This window comes from Aulonocara stuartgranti, assembly GCF_965226115.1.
Source record: "Aulonocara stuartgranti genome assembly, chromosome: 13".
Classification (NCBI taxonomy): Eukaryota; Metazoa; Chordata; class Actinopteri; order Cichliformes; family Cichlidae; genus Aulonocara; species Aulonocara stuartgranti.
In genome coordinates, this window is record NC_138949.1 from 22890834 (window position 1) to 22908717 (window position 17884).

Sequence of the window (17884 nt, forward strand, 5' to 3'; positions counted from 1 at the left end):
ACACATCTTCAAATCACTGTTGCAATGCAGCAACATCTGCTCTCTGGGCCTGTGTGAAATGGTTATCATAATCGGGTAGGCAGGAATGGTGGAATTTGGCCCCTCAATCCTCATCTCTGTATTTAACCAGGCTCACCAGAGAAGTGGTTTCTTGGGCTTGGGGCATATTCTCTTGTGATAACCTCCCCAGTGTGTATAGCTCAGCTCTTAGGTCTAGAGCGTATTGAATCTTAGCTGGGCATGGACATTCATGCCAGTTTTCTTTAATCAGGTCTTATTCAGTCTTATTAAGTCTTATTCAGTCACTCCACCAGCCCTTCAGTCTGAGGGTGGTAGGTGCTGGTCCAAACAGGTTTAATGTCCAGTAATTCATATGGCTCTTTTAGTGTGCGAGACATGAACGATGGCATAGGTGAAAGGTTGGTCCTTATAATTCCCAGGTGGGAGTCCCAGTGGTTGACTACCACCTGGCAGACATCTTTGAAGCTGTTCCTCGCTGCTGCAGTCAAGCTGAGAACTGCTGCCGGGGTTTTGCAAGAAAGCACCTGGAGCAACCTCATCACCCACTCCTCCTTTAGCCAGAAACATGCCTCCGCTGTGGCCTGAAAGACCTTGTCGAAGGTCTGTGGGTCATCTCCCTCCCCCATGCTGTGAAAGGACGTCACTGTGGCCGGTGCTGGTGAGGAACCAGCTCAGGCAACTCTCTGCAACACTTTTGTCTGGTGTCCAGACTGGTCCCACAGCTGTTCCAATCGACGGTGATGCACCGCTGCCTGCTCTCGATGCATCGCCATCACTGCTCTCCTGCAGATGAGCTACAAACCACACCCCAGCACAATGTGTAAAATGTAAACAAAAACAGGATTAAATTATTTCTAAGTCAATAAAACAAAATAATATTATTTTGTCAGTGATATGGCAACAAAAATAATACGATAATAACATTTTGAATATTGAAGCTAAAACATTTGTATGTTCAGTTTTAATGCTGAACAGGGGCATATTTATCACCGTATCCCCTGATTCTTTTATCCATATCCTGCAAGTGTCTCCACTGAAGACTCCAGACTGTAGTTTTTATAGTTACTGCTTGAGTTTTTAATGCATTGATGCCTGAGGACCAGAAGATCAAAGCAATTCACTACTGTTTTTTGACCTTGTCCCTTACAGGGATGTCTGTGGATTTTCTGATTCTTGTGATTGGATAATAAAATGAAATCCTCAAAGTGTTTCTTTATGTTGAAAAATGCAGTCCTTGTATTGTTGAACTATTTGCCCATGCAGGCTTTCATAGAAGGGTGAAAAGGTAAATCGATTGCATTTTTATAGCATCACAGACAATTCAAAGTCTTTTATACCGCAAGCCAAAAATTCACCCCTTGATGTATACATCCACACAGGACTTTTTCTATCAAACACTTACACAACAATGATACATAAAGAAAGTTTTCAGGACCTAAAAATCAATGTTTTCTGTTTTTACTGGCATTTCCCCCCATTTTTCTGTGTTGTGCATGATACCTACTCCAATAGATTGTGCCACTATTTCATACCAAGATGCTTGATATGTCTGTGATACAAGAGGTCTGTGTGTGTGTGTGTGTGTGTGTGTGTTTTCAGTGTGTTTTTGCTGTATTGCATTTATATTTTTAAGTGAGCAACAGAGCCATGGCTTACAAAATGTCTGGCTGCTGGTGAAAATATTTCTATAGATGCTCAGAAATGTCATATCACAGAGGTCAATAAACACTTCATATTTCTGTTTTTTTTTTCAAAGCGATGTTATGGCATGAACCATTTACAGTTCATTCAAAAGCCTGAGTATAATTTTGTCCTTTATTTATCCTTAATTGTTATTATTATTAATATTATTGTTATTATTATTGTTTATTCTTTATTTAAGTATCAGCTTTATGTTGATTTTATGATTTTATTTTGTGTAGAAGATATTTTCCTTTACATTACAGTGTAAAATTATTTTTACAGCTTTTAATAATAATAATAATAATAATAATAATAATAATAATAACACAATACAATAGTACAGTTTCATACTGTATATGAAATTAAGATAGATTTTCTTTCTATTATGTATAAGCATTAATGGTCAGCTGTTAATGCAACTGTGTGCTGTAGTATTTAAACAATACTTCATATATAATTTATTTTAAGAATAACATGGTGATTGACAATAGACAACTTCAGCTTTTGCTGGTTTTTCATGTTATTGACTTATTCTGAGGCATGCATGCATTTGTACCCACACACACACACACACACACACACACACACACACACACACACACACACACACACACACACACACACACACACACACACACACACACAGAAGAGTACAGACCAATCTATGGTCATGATGTTAATTAATTCAGAGAACAGCCTTGTCAGAGGATTATCTTACACATCTCATTTAAGCTCTCTCTTTGAAAGTGGGTCAGAGTTGGTAGTGTGAAAATGAGGTTGTATTAATGATGTTAATCCATGGAAAATCTCATCTGGTTATGGGGCTCCAAAACGCAAAGGGGTGCAAGACAAAATGAAGACAGACTGAGAGGGAGCTCGATGGACAGAGATACAGCCACGGGGCTCGAATGTCTCCCTGCATGAATTCCCTCATGTCTCCATTTCACACCTTTTTTCCCCTGCCGTCTGTGGCTTTCATCTGCACACACACACCTTCACCTGTCAGTATGACAGACAGTAATAATAGCTTGCAAAATATATATTTAACCAAAGTGCCAAAGTCACATGGTGCGCAGTGGTGTGAAAATGCCTGGGGACGGAGGATGCTGTTCTAAGATTTGAATGTGATTCATTTTCAGGTGGAGAAGAGGCTAAATAGCATCCATCATGTAAAATGTTTCTCCATTCCAGAAAAATGGCAAAAGGAATACACAAATCATCTGCAAACCACAAGCATTACTCAGATGTTTCAGTTGTTGATGATAGTTTGTTTAAAATAGGGCCACAGCATCTTCCTCCTAATTCTTCTCAGGTTTTTGCTTTTGTGCTCTCGTTTAAACCCTCTTTCACTGTTTAGACAATATTCTGATCTGTTCTCATTTTAGATCCTGCCACGCATGTCACAATCTGTATAAGACGCTTCAAGTCAGATAGATTATTTTAATATACTACAAAATATAGGCGTCATTATCCAATTGTATCTCTCTCTGGTCATTTATATTTATGGACGTCACACAAAAAGAGCCAGCTTGGAGAGGTACACAGAAAAAAAAATGGTAATGGATCACCTTTTACCCACCTACATGGTGCAAGGTGAGAGGAATTGGTATGCACTGTGATGATGAGGAGGGTTGACTAGGGTTAAGAGTTTCATTGTTTTCCCTTTCATTTGCATCTCCTGCAAAATGTGCTCCAGCACAGCGTGAGCATATTAGATATGTAAGTGAGTCATATGTATATGCTTTTTTCTATTTTAGGTTCTGATATTGTACAGTGGATGATGAAGAATCTGGACATTGAAGATCAAGGTAAAAGCCAAACACTGAAATGCTTATTACTGGTGTATGTATAACACCGAAGTTGCCCTTTTGACATCAGGGTCAGCAAATAGATCGGCAGTAGTGGACAGCTTGTGAAAGCAATTTATCACATGTTTTCCACAATTTGTGCCAATATTAAAGTTGACCTATTGTGCTTTATATATAGACACTGTAACATTGTATTATTGGAAAACATTGGGTGTATGTAACCTCAAGTAACCCCAATAATCCAGCGCTCAGTTTCGCAAAGCTGTTTCTGCTCTTTGCTCTGTATGATATCCCTAATGTGAACACACACAGACGTGCTGTTCATATATTTTCTTTGTAAAGCAGAGCCAATCAGAAGAAAGCAAGCTTAAAGGAAGAAAGAAAGGACTGAAAGGACACTGGATTAACTGAGAGGTTTTGCAAATGCACTGAATTAAAAGAACAAGATTAAAATATTGTTACTAACAAAATTGTGGCATATTTTTACTGGAGCCACTTTGCTAAAATCTAAATAAATACAGCCACTAATGCACTTCCATTTTCATTTCCCAAACATCAGTTTTCTCAAATGGCCCAATTAATACTAAAAATACGAAATTTCAGGATGGCATCATTACAACTGTTTATACCATTCCTCGTGTTTGATGGTGGCGTAAATGAGAGGACAAGTGCTGGTTAGATGCTGAATAACTTGAATCCAGATGTGTTGTCACTTAGCTCTAAAATAAGGAGTAACACTTCACTTACTTGCCATTTTGAAACCTATGTACCATATCATATTACAGTAGGTAAAAGTCAGTTTGTTTTCTTTTTTAATCTAGTCTTTTTGTGTCCTTCAGCTGGTTTGATTTTAGCGCAGTATAAAAATGTAGAACTGGACTGCCTTGAAAGAGCTGCCGAATGATTAGTCGAGCCTCTCATTGCACATAATATGACTCAAAAGTGGGCAGGATGAACTGTGACAAATATGGGAAGTTAAAACCAAGTGTCTTTTGAGAGTTTCTTGTGTATCTGATCGTGTCTGTGCAATGTAGGTGTTTCTACTTGGATATTGGACTGGTTATGTGCGTGGGTGTACATTTCAGTCTACTCTAGTGGTTGCCTCAGTATTGTACAATCAGTTCATACAGTAATTGTGACTCATCAACTCACAGTTCCTCTGTGTGTATGTAAGGATCTACCTGTTTTATGAGCTGTGCATGTTGATATCATAAAGGTTGTTATGCATGTATTTAAACTGGTGTGTGGGTGGTGGGGCGACGGTTGATGCAGCATATTTATGATTTCATGTGCATAATGAAAGAGTTTTGAGACAAGTGGACAGTTTGTCCTTGTGTGATTTTTTTTTTTCATTTCCATTTTCGTTTTAATTATGCCGAGGAAAATACCAGTCTCTGAGTTTTTATATTTGCTCAAAAAAGATTACGACTGCGTTATTATTTCTGCATTGCATCTAAGGCATCTGTAATATGCTTAAGAATGCTTAATGCGATGCATTGGAACAAATATCCACTCTGTTGGATTGTGACAAAAATCTGGCAATAGTTTTTATGTCATTACATCTACAATACTCAAAATACTTTGTTGTGAGATTCATTTTGATGAAATTTTTCCAAAACTGGGTTTTTATTTATTTATTTATTTTTAACAAGGAAGAGTCTAAAAACATGTGTCGACAGATGTTTTTGTCATCTAGGACAACTTTTTTTAATCTGCCCATTTTGCTTTTTGCAGCACAGGTGCTGTTATTTGCCCTGTGGTAAACACAGTGTTGTGTATAACTAAATGACTTTAGCACAGAGCAACTCCTTGTGGGGCTGACAAACAGCAAAGTGAAATGCAATTAATTTGGCTCACAGCATGATAGCAGCAAGTTTATTATGTAAAAGAGCTTGTATCAAAGTTGACTGAGGCTGTAGAGCTCTTTTGCTAAATGAACGCCACAGATAATATACTGCTGCAGCCCAGAAGAACTCATTATCATCCTATTTGGCCGTGTCTATAGTCTCCAGTCTTATTTTGATTCAATTTGGCATTGGATTAGATAAGAGAAATCCTTGCCTCAAAAGTTCTTGACAAAAGTTTTTGATGTCTCAGTATAAGGTATTGCACAAGAAGCTCCTGACAATAGCACAGTGATTATACTTTGCATCATCATTCGCTGAGTTTTAGAAAACTATTGATTTGTTTAGCATATGAACTGCTGGCAGTAATTGCTTACCACGTTTGTCATATTCTGCAGTTCTGCTCATGAAGGGGACTGGACGTATAAGGGAAAAAATGTGAACGAGGCGCCACTGGCTGACATGATCAGCAACCTTAACATTTTGTAGGTCAATCATTTTCTGAAAGCAGACTAAAGGCAGAAAGATCGTAGAGCAAAGCACCAGCTAAACATGGTTATAGTCCCCGGAGAGGATACAAAGCATCTGCTGATGCCTATGGGTCAAAAGACTTGAGGCAGTGCTTGACTGCAATGGATTTTCCACACTATATTAAATTTATAGCAAAGGGTTTTTAATGCTTTGACCCACTTTGATTACAGGTTCAAAAGTAATCCACTTGCTTGCTGGCTGTACATCTGTGGTAAAAGAGAAAACACAAACAGCCTGCAGCAAATTCAGTGTAAGTGAAATTCACTAAAATGTCATTTAAAACATCCAATATTGCTGCCAAAACACCTCTGAAACAGACCTGGGCAGGCAGGGCCTCCTTGAATCCCACTTGTTCATGATGAGGGTCTGGTCAGGGAGGGTGGAGGTGGTTGCACACTTTGGGCTCTTTGTTGCTGTGGGTATGCAACAATGCTTCCGTGGATTGTGCATATTAAAGTGACAACATGTAAATACCAGGGCCCAATGGTTTTTTTGTACTGGAACGAAATGATCAATGCTACACACGTCACCTGTCAGTGGTTTCAGTATTGTGGCTGATAAGTGCACAGTTTTAAAAATTAAGTTTTGTTATATCCTACAGCTCACGGAGATGAACCCCACATTGTTTGTGGGGAAAATCTGGGGAAAATCTCAAAATAAATTCATCCCAAAGGGGGGAAGAGAATCAAGGGAGAGTATTTATGAAACGACATATTCCCTGTTGGTACTATTGATACACTCTGTGCTATGACTTAACTTTGCTATATTATCCTTTTGATTAGGTCATAAGGGTCACAAAAATGTAATCAGCTCCAGTGAGTGTGGTCTGCTGCTCTTCTGACCTCTGACCTCCTTATGAATGAATCATTAATGGCATTAAACAGGCCTTGAGTGTGGTCAAATAAAATAGACTTGTGTTGTAGCTGAAATGAATTATATGACTCTATAAAGCTTTTAAATATACATAAAGTCTATAAACTGTAGATTAATTATCTAATACATTAAAATGAAAATAAAAAACACGTATAAATACAATGACAAACAATTGATCACAATATACACTGTATAAATTAATCTTGTTTAGTAGGTCACTGTGGGGATCATCTAACCATATAAATACACACATCACAGTCACCAGACCACAACAGAGCATCAAGACAAATCAGTCAAGTTGTCAGGGAGTGTGCACCTGCGTGTTATTAAAGGTGTGAATTACATATGAAGGAGCATCTAATCTGCTCAGTGGAACAGGGAACAGTAAAGTGACCTCTGAGGGAGGACATGTGGCTCATCAGAACAGCGGGAAGAGGGTGCCTAAGGTTCTGATTAAAGATCCTGGTCTTCTCTGTCAACCTTCTTCAAACCTCCTTCTCATCAGGCTCAAGAGTCACTCCTGCAGTAGAGCACTAGAGTCAAGTTTTTCAGCCTACTGAAATCACCCATTTGCACACTTCTGTGCTGACATACACATGAATACAGTTTATACCTCCATTGTTTGTGGGACAGTGTTATTTTACTAATCCTTGTATTAGTTCAGTTGTGCATGAATCCATTGAGTGCTCCTCCTCGAATGATTGAAAGTGTGTATTTAATTGACTTAAAATACATATTTACTTTAATTGAAATTGACTTTATGTAAAAGCACTTTGGTGTGCTAGTCTTTTAGTTCACTGCTTTCGGGGCTGAGTCTCCTGACACTATGTATTTAAGCACATTTGAGTAACTTAGATTAAAAATAAATTCTTTATTCAGATCTTAGACTTTTATAATCTTTGTTTTTCCTATGAAATATTAAATAGTTTTAATTTTAATGAAGCCAAATAAGAGCCTTTTCTGAGAATTATTTACTTTCCTTCCACAATTTCTAAGAGAGACACTGTTTCACTTCAGCAGCTCATACGTTATAAGCCACAAATACAAAATCTCTGTGTTTGTCTTTAGATAAAGCTCAGGTGGAAAAGTACTCCCACACTCCACATGGCAGGGCTCCAAACTAGTGGGGTTTTGGCACATAACTGGTAATATGATGAAATCAAAGGGTGTTTTCTCTCTGGACTGTAAGCCTGGCCTTTTTTGACAGTTTGACTAATTCTAATCCAAGGTTTAGTCACCTATAAAGCTTATGTTATGTTAAAAGGAAGCCAGAAGCTCCCTTGCTGCCGGGACTTAACTTTATACAGTAGAATCCTGTCAGAAAAACTAGAAATAAATAAGATTGGTTATGTTTTAATGCATGAAAAACCTTCATTTGATTGAACTGACATTTTCAGATTTATTCTTTTTTCCTAATAACACTGCACACTGTTTGCAAATGCTTAGATGAAATAAATCTGCACCGCACATGTATTTTGTGTGCATTTTCACCTTTGTGTGGATTTTTCAACAGACTCAAATGAGAACAAATTAACTCAGTTGCTGAAATATAAGAGACATCAAGCTCTAATTGCATGTCCACGAGGTCATTTTTCATGCTGTGCTGACCTTATTGCCATCTGACATTCATTCTGTCTTAGATAAATACCCAAACAAACATTCTGTATAAAGGTTAAATAAAGAAATTCAGGAATAACTTGATTTTTCCATGTAGTAAATGTTAATACCGCTATTATGTTAAATATGTCACTATCTCCTTTAGAGTTTATATATAGCCGATACAGAGGGAGGGATTTGTTTATAAGTAAACAGGTTTAAATAACTTATGAGTCATAATTTATTAATAAAAGGAGCCCAGTCACAGACAAACACATGCATACACATAAACATCCTGACCTCTGAAAGCGGTGACAGCCACCTCAGTGACAAAGAAAAAGCCAATCTATATTTATCACTCACTCACAAACACCCAGTGTGTGTGTTAGAGTGAGAAAGCAGACATGTGCATATTTTATGGTGCATACAGTAAGCTCCTGCTGTAGCGTTCGTAGCTCTGGCAATTTAGACAATGTTAAACATTTCTATCTTTTCATCTCTCACTTTATCCGTGTGGTAGGACAGCTTACTTGGCAGAAACAGTCAAGGGCAACACTGTATGAAAAACTATTCATAATGAACCAAATATGGCAGTATCAAAAGAAAGCCATCAGCCCAAAACACAAACTGTGACTGATAGATGTCGACACCACAAAGGACTTTCAGGTTTAGAACAGCAGGGAGGAACTGATAGCAGATGATACACACTTGATGTTGATTACATGTTTTCATTATCTGATGGCTTTAAATCAGGGACAGTCAGCCATGTGCTGTGGTGTGCCAGAGGTAAGCAGGTTTTCACTCCAGCTAAGCACAACATTGATTTGACTGATGAGTTACACTTCTCAAGCTTAAGGTGGGCTAATCAGTGAGACCTCCTGCAGAGCTGTTTGGATGCAATGGAGGTCTTTCTATCTCTGTGTGATAGCAGTGCAGAGTGTAGTAAAGCAACTGCTCCTAGTTTATGTTCATTTTAGCAATATTGTGAAGGATGAATTTGCACCTTGGGATGAACGGTGAATAACGTTAATTAGCTGGGGATACAAATAAAAAGAAAAACACATGCTGGGCCAATATCTGTGATGAGGAGGTATTGATTGCAGCGTAATCAGAGAATCTTCTTTTTAATGAAAAACTAAGATCTCCAAGCAGGTTTACCTTTAATGTCTCTGTATAATTAAATAAAGCAAATAAATTAGAATTTAAATTAAAGCAAGCATTTGACATTTTTAAAAATGTGTTTTTCTAGCAACTTAAATGGAAGGCTAAAACCAACAGCTGGATAGCTTAGTTTAGTGTGAGACCCACTAAATAGAGACACATCTAGCCCATCCTTATCCATTGTTAAGCTCAACCAGCAGTGTATTTAAAACTCACACAGTACATTTACTATCATGTATTAGTCTGTTATGTCTTTGGACAAAATGTGCAAACAATGTATATGTGAATTTTTTATGATTTGAACAATAAAAAAAAGATCTTGTTGTTTTTTTATTTGACGCTACTATTTGGCTGTTGTGTGACTGTCTCATATCGTCTACCCAAAGGAAAGAAAATTATATCTTGTTTCCTTCACAGAAATCTTAACAGTCATCTTAACAGTGTTGTGAAGCTTGCTATGATGCTCTTTGTTTAGAAACACAATCTCATTACTCATTACTGTTTTATGTGCATGAAAGCACATTAACATGTGCTGGTATCTGGTACTACTGGGAAAAAAACTGGAAAAAAGGAGCGCATCAAGATGTAAATAGTCTTTTTATCTGTGTTTTCTCCCAGTGGAGGCTCTTCATCTGGGAACTCTGATGGCTGCACATGGTTACTTCTTCCCCATCTCTGACCACGTCCTCACTCTCAAAGACGATGGCACTTTCTATAGGTTTCAGGTAAGAATGTTAATGTTTAATTCCTCATTATATTGAATGATTTTATTTTTATTATACATCTGTCCGACTCTGTCAGCATTGCTTAATCAAGGGAATATTTAATCCTATTTTTTAAATATTTAACATTTTAAGTTTGCTAGAGTCAAGGACTTTTAGAGTCAATAGATTATTCTGTTCTTTCTTTTCATCCACTTTTTGATTAGGGCCATCAAATACTGTGAACATAAGGTGTTGCAATTCATTAATTAATTAAAAATGAGGAAACTGGACAAAAGAAGTGGCAGGGTGGAAAATATTCACTGCAGATGAAAAGTATTTGAAAGTCATCATGTTCGTCTTTAAGAAATAGGGAAAAAAATCCAACAAAGGCTGGACACAGAACCTGGGAGATGCATGTGGCTGTCAAGAAGCAATTTTAAGGAAAGGAGACAGAGAAAAAGATGGATGCATGCCAAATTACACAAGAACTAAAAATCACTGGCAACATGTGAATCCATATTTGCATTTCAGAGAGTGGTGTTGGAGATCTTGTCGAAATTGATGGAATTATGAACGCAGAAAAGTACTTTCAGATTTTATCGGTCTGGAAAGAAGCTTTGACTTTGACTATGTTATTTAGCATGACAGTGATCCTAACTACACAGTCCCAATAGAGTAAAAGAATATCTGGATAAAAAACACACACAATGGAACACTATCAGTCATGGATTGACCTCTTCATAGCCCGGACCGCAAGATTAGTGAAGCAGTGTGGAATCATCTTCACAGAGAACATAACAAAAGGAAGCCAAGATCCAAAGAGCTTTGAATATCCTTCAAGAAGTCTGGAAACCTATTCCTGAAGACTACTCAAATAAATTACAAGAGTGCTTGCCTATAAGAGTTTAAGCTGTTTTAAAGGATAAATGCCACACCAAATACTGAATTTAAGCTCATTAGCACTGTACAAAAATATTTTTTCTTGCTATACTGTATTTCCATGTATGTTTTCTCATTTTGCTAAACCACTGCACTCGTTTTCCTAGAAGAATATAAAAAATGAGGGGTGGCTAAGAGGCTTGCACAGTGCTACACGCAGATCGTTTTAATAAAAAAGTCATGTTAAATGATAACATTTATGCAGGATGGCAGCAAAAGAACAAAAAAATGGACAAAATTGTTTCAAATGATATTTCAAATCATCTATTGGAGTTGAAATAAAATGTTCATTCCCATATGAAGTATGAAGTATACTTAGTTCAATTACATATGAAGTAAGTAAACCAGGAGGTCCTGAACACAATTCATACTAGTTCATGAATGGGGAGGGGAGTGCTCCATTCATGAACTAGTACTCCAAACATCAATACACAGACTCACTTGATTTTCCACCAAGTGAGTTCCCCCAAGTGTGCTGCACAGCAACTAACAAGAGTAAATCAATGCCTAAGGTTGTTTGTGTTAGTACCCTTTACTTTGCCTTTTGTATGTAATCACTTTTCATCTGGTGCCAGTCCATACAATGCTGCCCAAGGAGGGCGAGCTCTCATGCTGGTCTGCTCTAAGCACTCTCTGAAAGAAGCTTATGTGCTTTAGACATTATGCCAAACCCATTATACAACAAAATATTTTATTGTGACAGATGCAGGGCTGGGACCACATGCCCACCCAAAGTAACATAGCAGTACACTTTGATTTTGAAACACCATGTGGTTAGTTGTACATTATCAAAGCTGCAAGGTCTTTTTTTAAAGTTTTGTTTCTTAATGACTCGTTTTTCCCTTCAGACTCCGTACTTTTGGCCATCAAACTGCTGGGAACCAGAAAACACAGACTATGGTGAGAGCCATTCTGTTGTAGTCATATTTGAACTTCCACTGTGTATGTGCGTGTTTGTGTGTGTATAGAGAAGACTAATGAGACAGGCTGTTTGTATATTGCATAAACTGTAGCTGACATGTTATTAATGCTGATTTTTACAGAGGTTAAAAAGATGAAATGCAAGTGTTGCAACAGTGTCTCCATGTTAGATGTGATAAAAAGGATCAGATTTAGTTTTTACACTAACGCTTGGCCAACAGTTAGAATCAGGTAATGCTTTCTATTTTACACATTTATTTTTTTCAGTGTTTTCCAACTAAAGTTAATTGTGTCTACCTCAGTCATACTCTGACTGAGGCAGTCTGATTACTGTGAAGGAAAACAGGAATGCCTTGATATGCATGCACCTGTTGTGCACAGTTGGCTGAGCATTTTAATGGTGATACAGGGATGAGCTTTTCATTGTTACAGCCAAGCAGAGTGGAGATAAAGCTTTCATAATGCCAAAAATGGGTTGCTGAATAGCTGCATCCTTGCAGGTCGTTCATTTGTTGTTTGAATTGTAGAAGGGGAAAGGGGCTAATGCTCACAGTGGGAATAATCCTGGGAGTGTTAGAGGAAGTCAGTGTCTCAGATGCAGCAACTGATTCACTTGAATGATGCCCCTTAATGAAAACACTCTAATGGCATAATGAAGCTTGCACATTATGGTCAGTTAACAAAGAGATGAAGGGATGATGATAGTACAGGAAGACATCAAAAGTCAGGCGTGCACACACCTTCAAACACACAAGCACCAGCAGTTGCAGGCGCACACACACACACACACACACACACACACACACACACACACACACACACACACACACACACACACACACACACACATCATAGTAAATGACCTTTGTGATTTGCAGTCCAGTCTAAATGTGCAGTTGGGAGGATTAACTGAATCAACGCAGGGCCACTTAAGGCTGTTAAAACGAAGCTGAGATCCTGTTCTCCCTTTATTACCATTCTCTTTGTCTCTCTCAGCTGTTTACCTCTGCAAAAGAACAATGCAAAATAAAGCACGTCTGGAGCTTGCAGACTATGAAGCGGTAAGTGAAGAAGGTCTTTTAGTGTCAGCACTCCTTTCTATCTGTGCTCTTCCTGTATTAGCACTGCTTTCTTACCTTTTGGTTCATACTGACAGTAACAACATTTGTTTTTCCATGTGTCATTGTATAATTTGCAGCTCTCTTTCAACAAAGCTATTAAATGAATCACTGGTTTAGTCATTATCTGCGTCTTTTTCTTTCATATCAGAGCAGGAGTCATTAAAGATTGTATCCAGTTGTGCACTGTACACAGCATGCGCGATAAACATAATCAGCCTGGATTCCTACAAAGCTTAGTTTTCCTGCTTCTTCTTTGTTTTACTTACAGGAGAGCTTAGCAAGGCTACAGAGAGCTTTCGCCAGGAAATGGGAGTTCATTTTTATGCAAGCAGAAGCACAAGCAAAGTAGGTTTCTATAAGAACCACACACGCATTGAGCCATTATAAGTGAGTTCTCTTACAAACTCGTTATGTCGTGATTAAACGTCCCTGTAATTACCAGTGCACAACTTCACAGATGGATTGCACATTAAACATGTGATGAAGTAAATGGCTCATAAATGTTTTAGATTAATCTACACACTCTGTCAGAACTGTTCCCTGAATTCTATCTTTTCCCTCCCAGAGTGGACAAGAAAAGAGACAAAATTGAGAGAAAAATTCTTGACAGTCAGGAAAGAGCATTCTGGGACGTGCACAGACCAGTGGTGAGTAAAATTATGATGGTATTGTCATAATCACCTCTGCTGTTACTAATAGCATTGTTTTGCTGACTTTACTAGCATCATCCTACTAGTTCTCGTAAAAGTGAATAATGCTGAAATAATTATTTCACAATGACCACAGTCTAAATGAACAATTACCCAGAATGGTACATTTAGTTTTTGTGAGTTATTGTCTTTTTTATAGATATCACATAACACTGTGATTAATAAATTGTTTCATAAATGTTATGCAATTATAAGCTTTAAGCACTTAATAGATGACAGAATTTATATATGAGCTTTATATGGTTCCTGTAACATTTAAAGAGTGTAAATAGCTGAACGCTCTGCAAATACCCCGGCGTGTATTTGCCTTGGCCATACACATGAAATGCCACATCAATAACTGTCACAACACATCAGCTTCACCGCTGCTCTTTACCTTGTTCCTGCACACTTGCTTAGCATTAGCATTTAGTTTCCCCTTGAGGTTTAAGGGTCTCCTCTGCTGTATTCCTGAAAGCCACTGCTCCACGGTTAATTGGGAAATAACAAGTCCAATTTATGCGTCCTCGGAGCAACATAATCAATATTAATTCAAATTTCACAGTGACACCATCAAGCTCTGTTCTTCTGGAAGAAACCTAGATTAGACTACTTGCTCAATCAGCCAGTATTTGCACTCTAAGATTCTAATTTCCTGCTGGTTTCCATGTTTTCCTAGAATTGGCACATTCCATGTTTAATTAACCAGCATCTGACACATTGTCCTTGAGACTTCCAGCAAATCCAGCTCATTCTCACTTCCAACTTGTCACATACTGATGCTTGGTCAGGACCCGCAGGCATCACATTTTAACGCACATAATATCCTTTAGCATCATTTTCAAAGTGCGGGGTACTTGGTGAGATTTTAAGATGCCCCTGTCTGAGTTAGATGACATGAGACTGCAGGCAAATGTCCTCTGTTGGTGTTGTCTCTATTGTGGACTATGTAACCTTGGCAAAGAAACGAAGCTTGCTGCAGATGTGAAAGATTTGTAATGGGAACTGGGGAGAATTTGTTGGCTAAGCGTATTTGAAAAATGACACAGTACTGAGCAAAAGTTTTAGGTAGGTGAGAAAAAATGCTGTAAACAAAGAATGCTTTCAAAAATGGAAGTGTTAATCATTTATTTTAATCATCATGAACAAAAGAGAAAGGTAAATCAAATCAATATTTGGTGTGGCCACCCTTTGCCTTCAAAACAGTTCTTCACACAGTTTTCGAAAGAAAACAGAAGAGGAAAGCAGGTTGTTCCAAAACTTTCGGAGAACTAACCACAGATTTTCTGTGGATGTAGGCTTCTTCACATCCTTCTGTCTCTTCATGTAATCCCAGACACGCTTGATGAAGTTGAGATCAGGGCTCTGTGGGGGCCATACCATCACTTCCACCACTTCTTTTTCCTTTTGAAAATATTTGGCTGTAGTTTGGGGTCGTTGGCCTGCTGCAGGACACATTTGGGGCCAATAAACAATCATTTATATTTCTGTCTCTGTTTCACACCTGCCTAAAACTTTTGCACAGTACCGACACCTTTACTAATTGTGGCATCGAGCTAGAGTACACTGTGATATAGAGTACATAACTGTGTTTTAAGAGTCTAAGCTCAAGGAAGAGTATAATCAGCTAAAAATGTAATCACAAGCTGGATTTCTCATGATTTCCTGATTTTCATTTTTTTCACAGCCTGGATGTGTCAATACAACAGAAGTTGACATAAAGAAGTCCTCAAGAATGAAAAATCCCCACAAAACTAGAAAGGTACTTAAGAGCTTTCTACTCTTACCTGATTATAATGTTACTTATTTGTATGTATATATTACAAGTATGAATGCAAACAGTTTCATATTGCCATGCTTTGCTTGTTTGCAGCATTAAGGCTACTTATATTGATGCTTACGTTTTTATTTTATTAGTCTGTGTATGGGCTGCAGAATGATATCCGTACCCACAGCCCAACCCACACCCCAGCTCCAGAGGCCAAACAGCCTACAGAAGAAGAACTGCAGGAACAGGTTAGACCTACAGGTGGCAGTAGAGGATTTGTGATTTTGTCAATGATAGTGCTTCAATTGGACTTGGTATTTTACTACAGCCATATTATTTCTGTATCCAGTTAATTGCACTGAGCACCTTTTAAATATAAAGCATAACTTGAAATGTCATATCAGTATGACTGAAAATGAATGAATGAATTCATGGAGACTGCTGTCTACTCATTGTTCCCCGCTGTGGTTTCAGATCACCTTTTGGCAATTGCAATTAGACAGGCATCGACTGAAAATGTCCAAAGTGGCAGAGAGGTGAGCGATGTTCTTTGTGTCTTTATTCAGTTTAGCCATCGATCTGTTTATTGAGCCTTTAAACAGCCTAACACAGCTGGGAATTAAGAACTAAGATGACCTTGAGCAGTGTTTAAGCCCAGACAATGTCTTCAGCTGTCATCAGCGTACAGAGATCCAGATACCTGATCCTGTACAAAGTGTCTGTTTGTCATTCCTTTCTAAAAAGAGAGATATGTTCAGGAAAGACTTCTAAATCCTTGTGTCCAAGTAGTGAGCCAATCCCTCTTGTCAAACTCTACATTTCATTTCATTTATAGTATTTGCTCCCAAGGGAATTTACCTTCTCTTTCTGTCAGGTAAAGCTAACAAATAAACCACCCATTCTTGTTTTAAAAAACAGTTTGTTGGGCTATACGGAGCAGTATCTTGAATACGACCCCTTCCTCACGCCACCAGACCCATCTAACCCTTGGATCTCAGATGACGCCACACTCTGGGAGCTTGAAGCCAGGTGGGTACAGAAAACCACAAATGCTAAACGTTATTCCCAAGTGTTTCTATAGCACATATTGATCTGTGAAAACGTGTTGTACTTTTTGTGTCCTCCTCCAGTAAGGAGCCAGGCCAGCAGAGGGTAAAGAGGTGGGCTTTTGGCATTGACGAGGTTCTCAAAGATCCTGTTGGGAGAGAGCAGTTCCTAAAGTTCCTGGAGTCTGAGTTCAGCTCAGAGAATCTCAGGTACATCATGAAAAAGTTCTTTCTATAGAGCAGCATGCCCATATACAGTACATGCATTATACCAGTATTGCACTGTCTACCATATTACATTAGAAATGTCCTCATCTTAGCTGAAATATTAATATAAATATAAAATATATTAACATGTTTGACTGGATGTTAAAGCACTTTGTATCACAGCCAACCATGAGTAAAAAATATTAAACAGCTGCTTTACCACCGTTGCTCTGCATTCAGTGAAACATTTATAGCATCTGTCTATAACTATCCAAAATTTAGATATGGTTGTCATCCAAGGGCAGCTACTTTACTTAAAGATCAACAGTTGTGGAAGGAGTACTAAGAAAATACAAAAAGATAATAATGCATCAGCAGTTCAGTGTAGCTGGTTGAGATAGATTTTATTTTAACAATGATAAAAATATATCATTTGGAATTTAATCAAAGTTTGTTATAATTTATAAAATGAACTGGTGCTTGATATTGAGTCTAAATCTCCAAAGCAACCAGAAACTACTTCTGTGAAAAGAAATGTTTTGACTCTGCAGTGTAGCCTAGTATAAAAATAATAATACCTCAAAAACACACTTTAGTAGGTATAACCTAATCGCTTAAGCGCTCATAAACTCAAACATGTGATGAGCCATTCACAAGACAACAACTTAAGGTATGTACACACTGCTGATTGGAATTCAGAAAAATATGTGATTTAAGTGCCTTTGAAGGTGGTGTGGTTGTTGGGACCAGACAGGCTGGTCTGAGTATTTCACAAACTGTTGATTTTCCTGCACAGCCATCTGTAGGGTTTACGAAGAGTGGCCTGAAAAAGAAAAAAAATCCAGTGAGCCAAAGGTTAAGATTTGTTTGTTGATGCCACAGGTCTGGGGAGAATGGCCACACTGATTCCACAGAAAAAGAAAGGAACAGTAACTCAAATACTCACTTGTTATAACCAAATTACGCAGCAAA

The 17884-nt window shown here is 38.0% G+C and overlaps 1 protein-coding gene across 2 annotated transcripts in view; it reads left to right on the forward strand.

The window, feature by feature from the left end:
- rgs7a (regulator of G protein signaling 7a) overlaps positions 1 to 17884 on the forward strand; it is a 55860-nt gene that overhangs the window by 34160 nt on the left and 3816 nt on the right. For both annotated transcript variants that reach the window (XM_082556330.1, XM_082556331.1), the window contains exons 4-14: positions 3462 to 3512; positions 10136 to 10242; positions 12009 to 12060; positions 13078 to 13142; positions 13471 to 13547; positions 13768 to 13849; positions 15579 to 15653; positions 15809 to 15907; positions 16134 to 16195; positions 16578 to 16688; positions 16790 to 16915. In XM_082556330.1, the coding sequence (XP_082412456.1) occupies positions 3462 to 3512; positions 10136 to 10242; positions 12009 to 12060; positions 13078 to 13142; positions 13471 to 13547; positions 13768 to 13849; positions 15579 to 15653; positions 15809 to 15907; positions 16134 to 16195; positions 16578 to 16688; positions 16790 to 16915 (907 nt within the window). The remainder of the gene's footprint in view (positions 1 to 3461; positions 3513 to 10135; positions 10243 to 12008; positions 12061 to 13077; positions 13143 to 13470; positions 13548 to 13767; positions 13850 to 15578; positions 15654 to 15808; positions 15908 to 16133; positions 16196 to 16577; positions 16689 to 16789; positions 16916 to 17884) is intronic.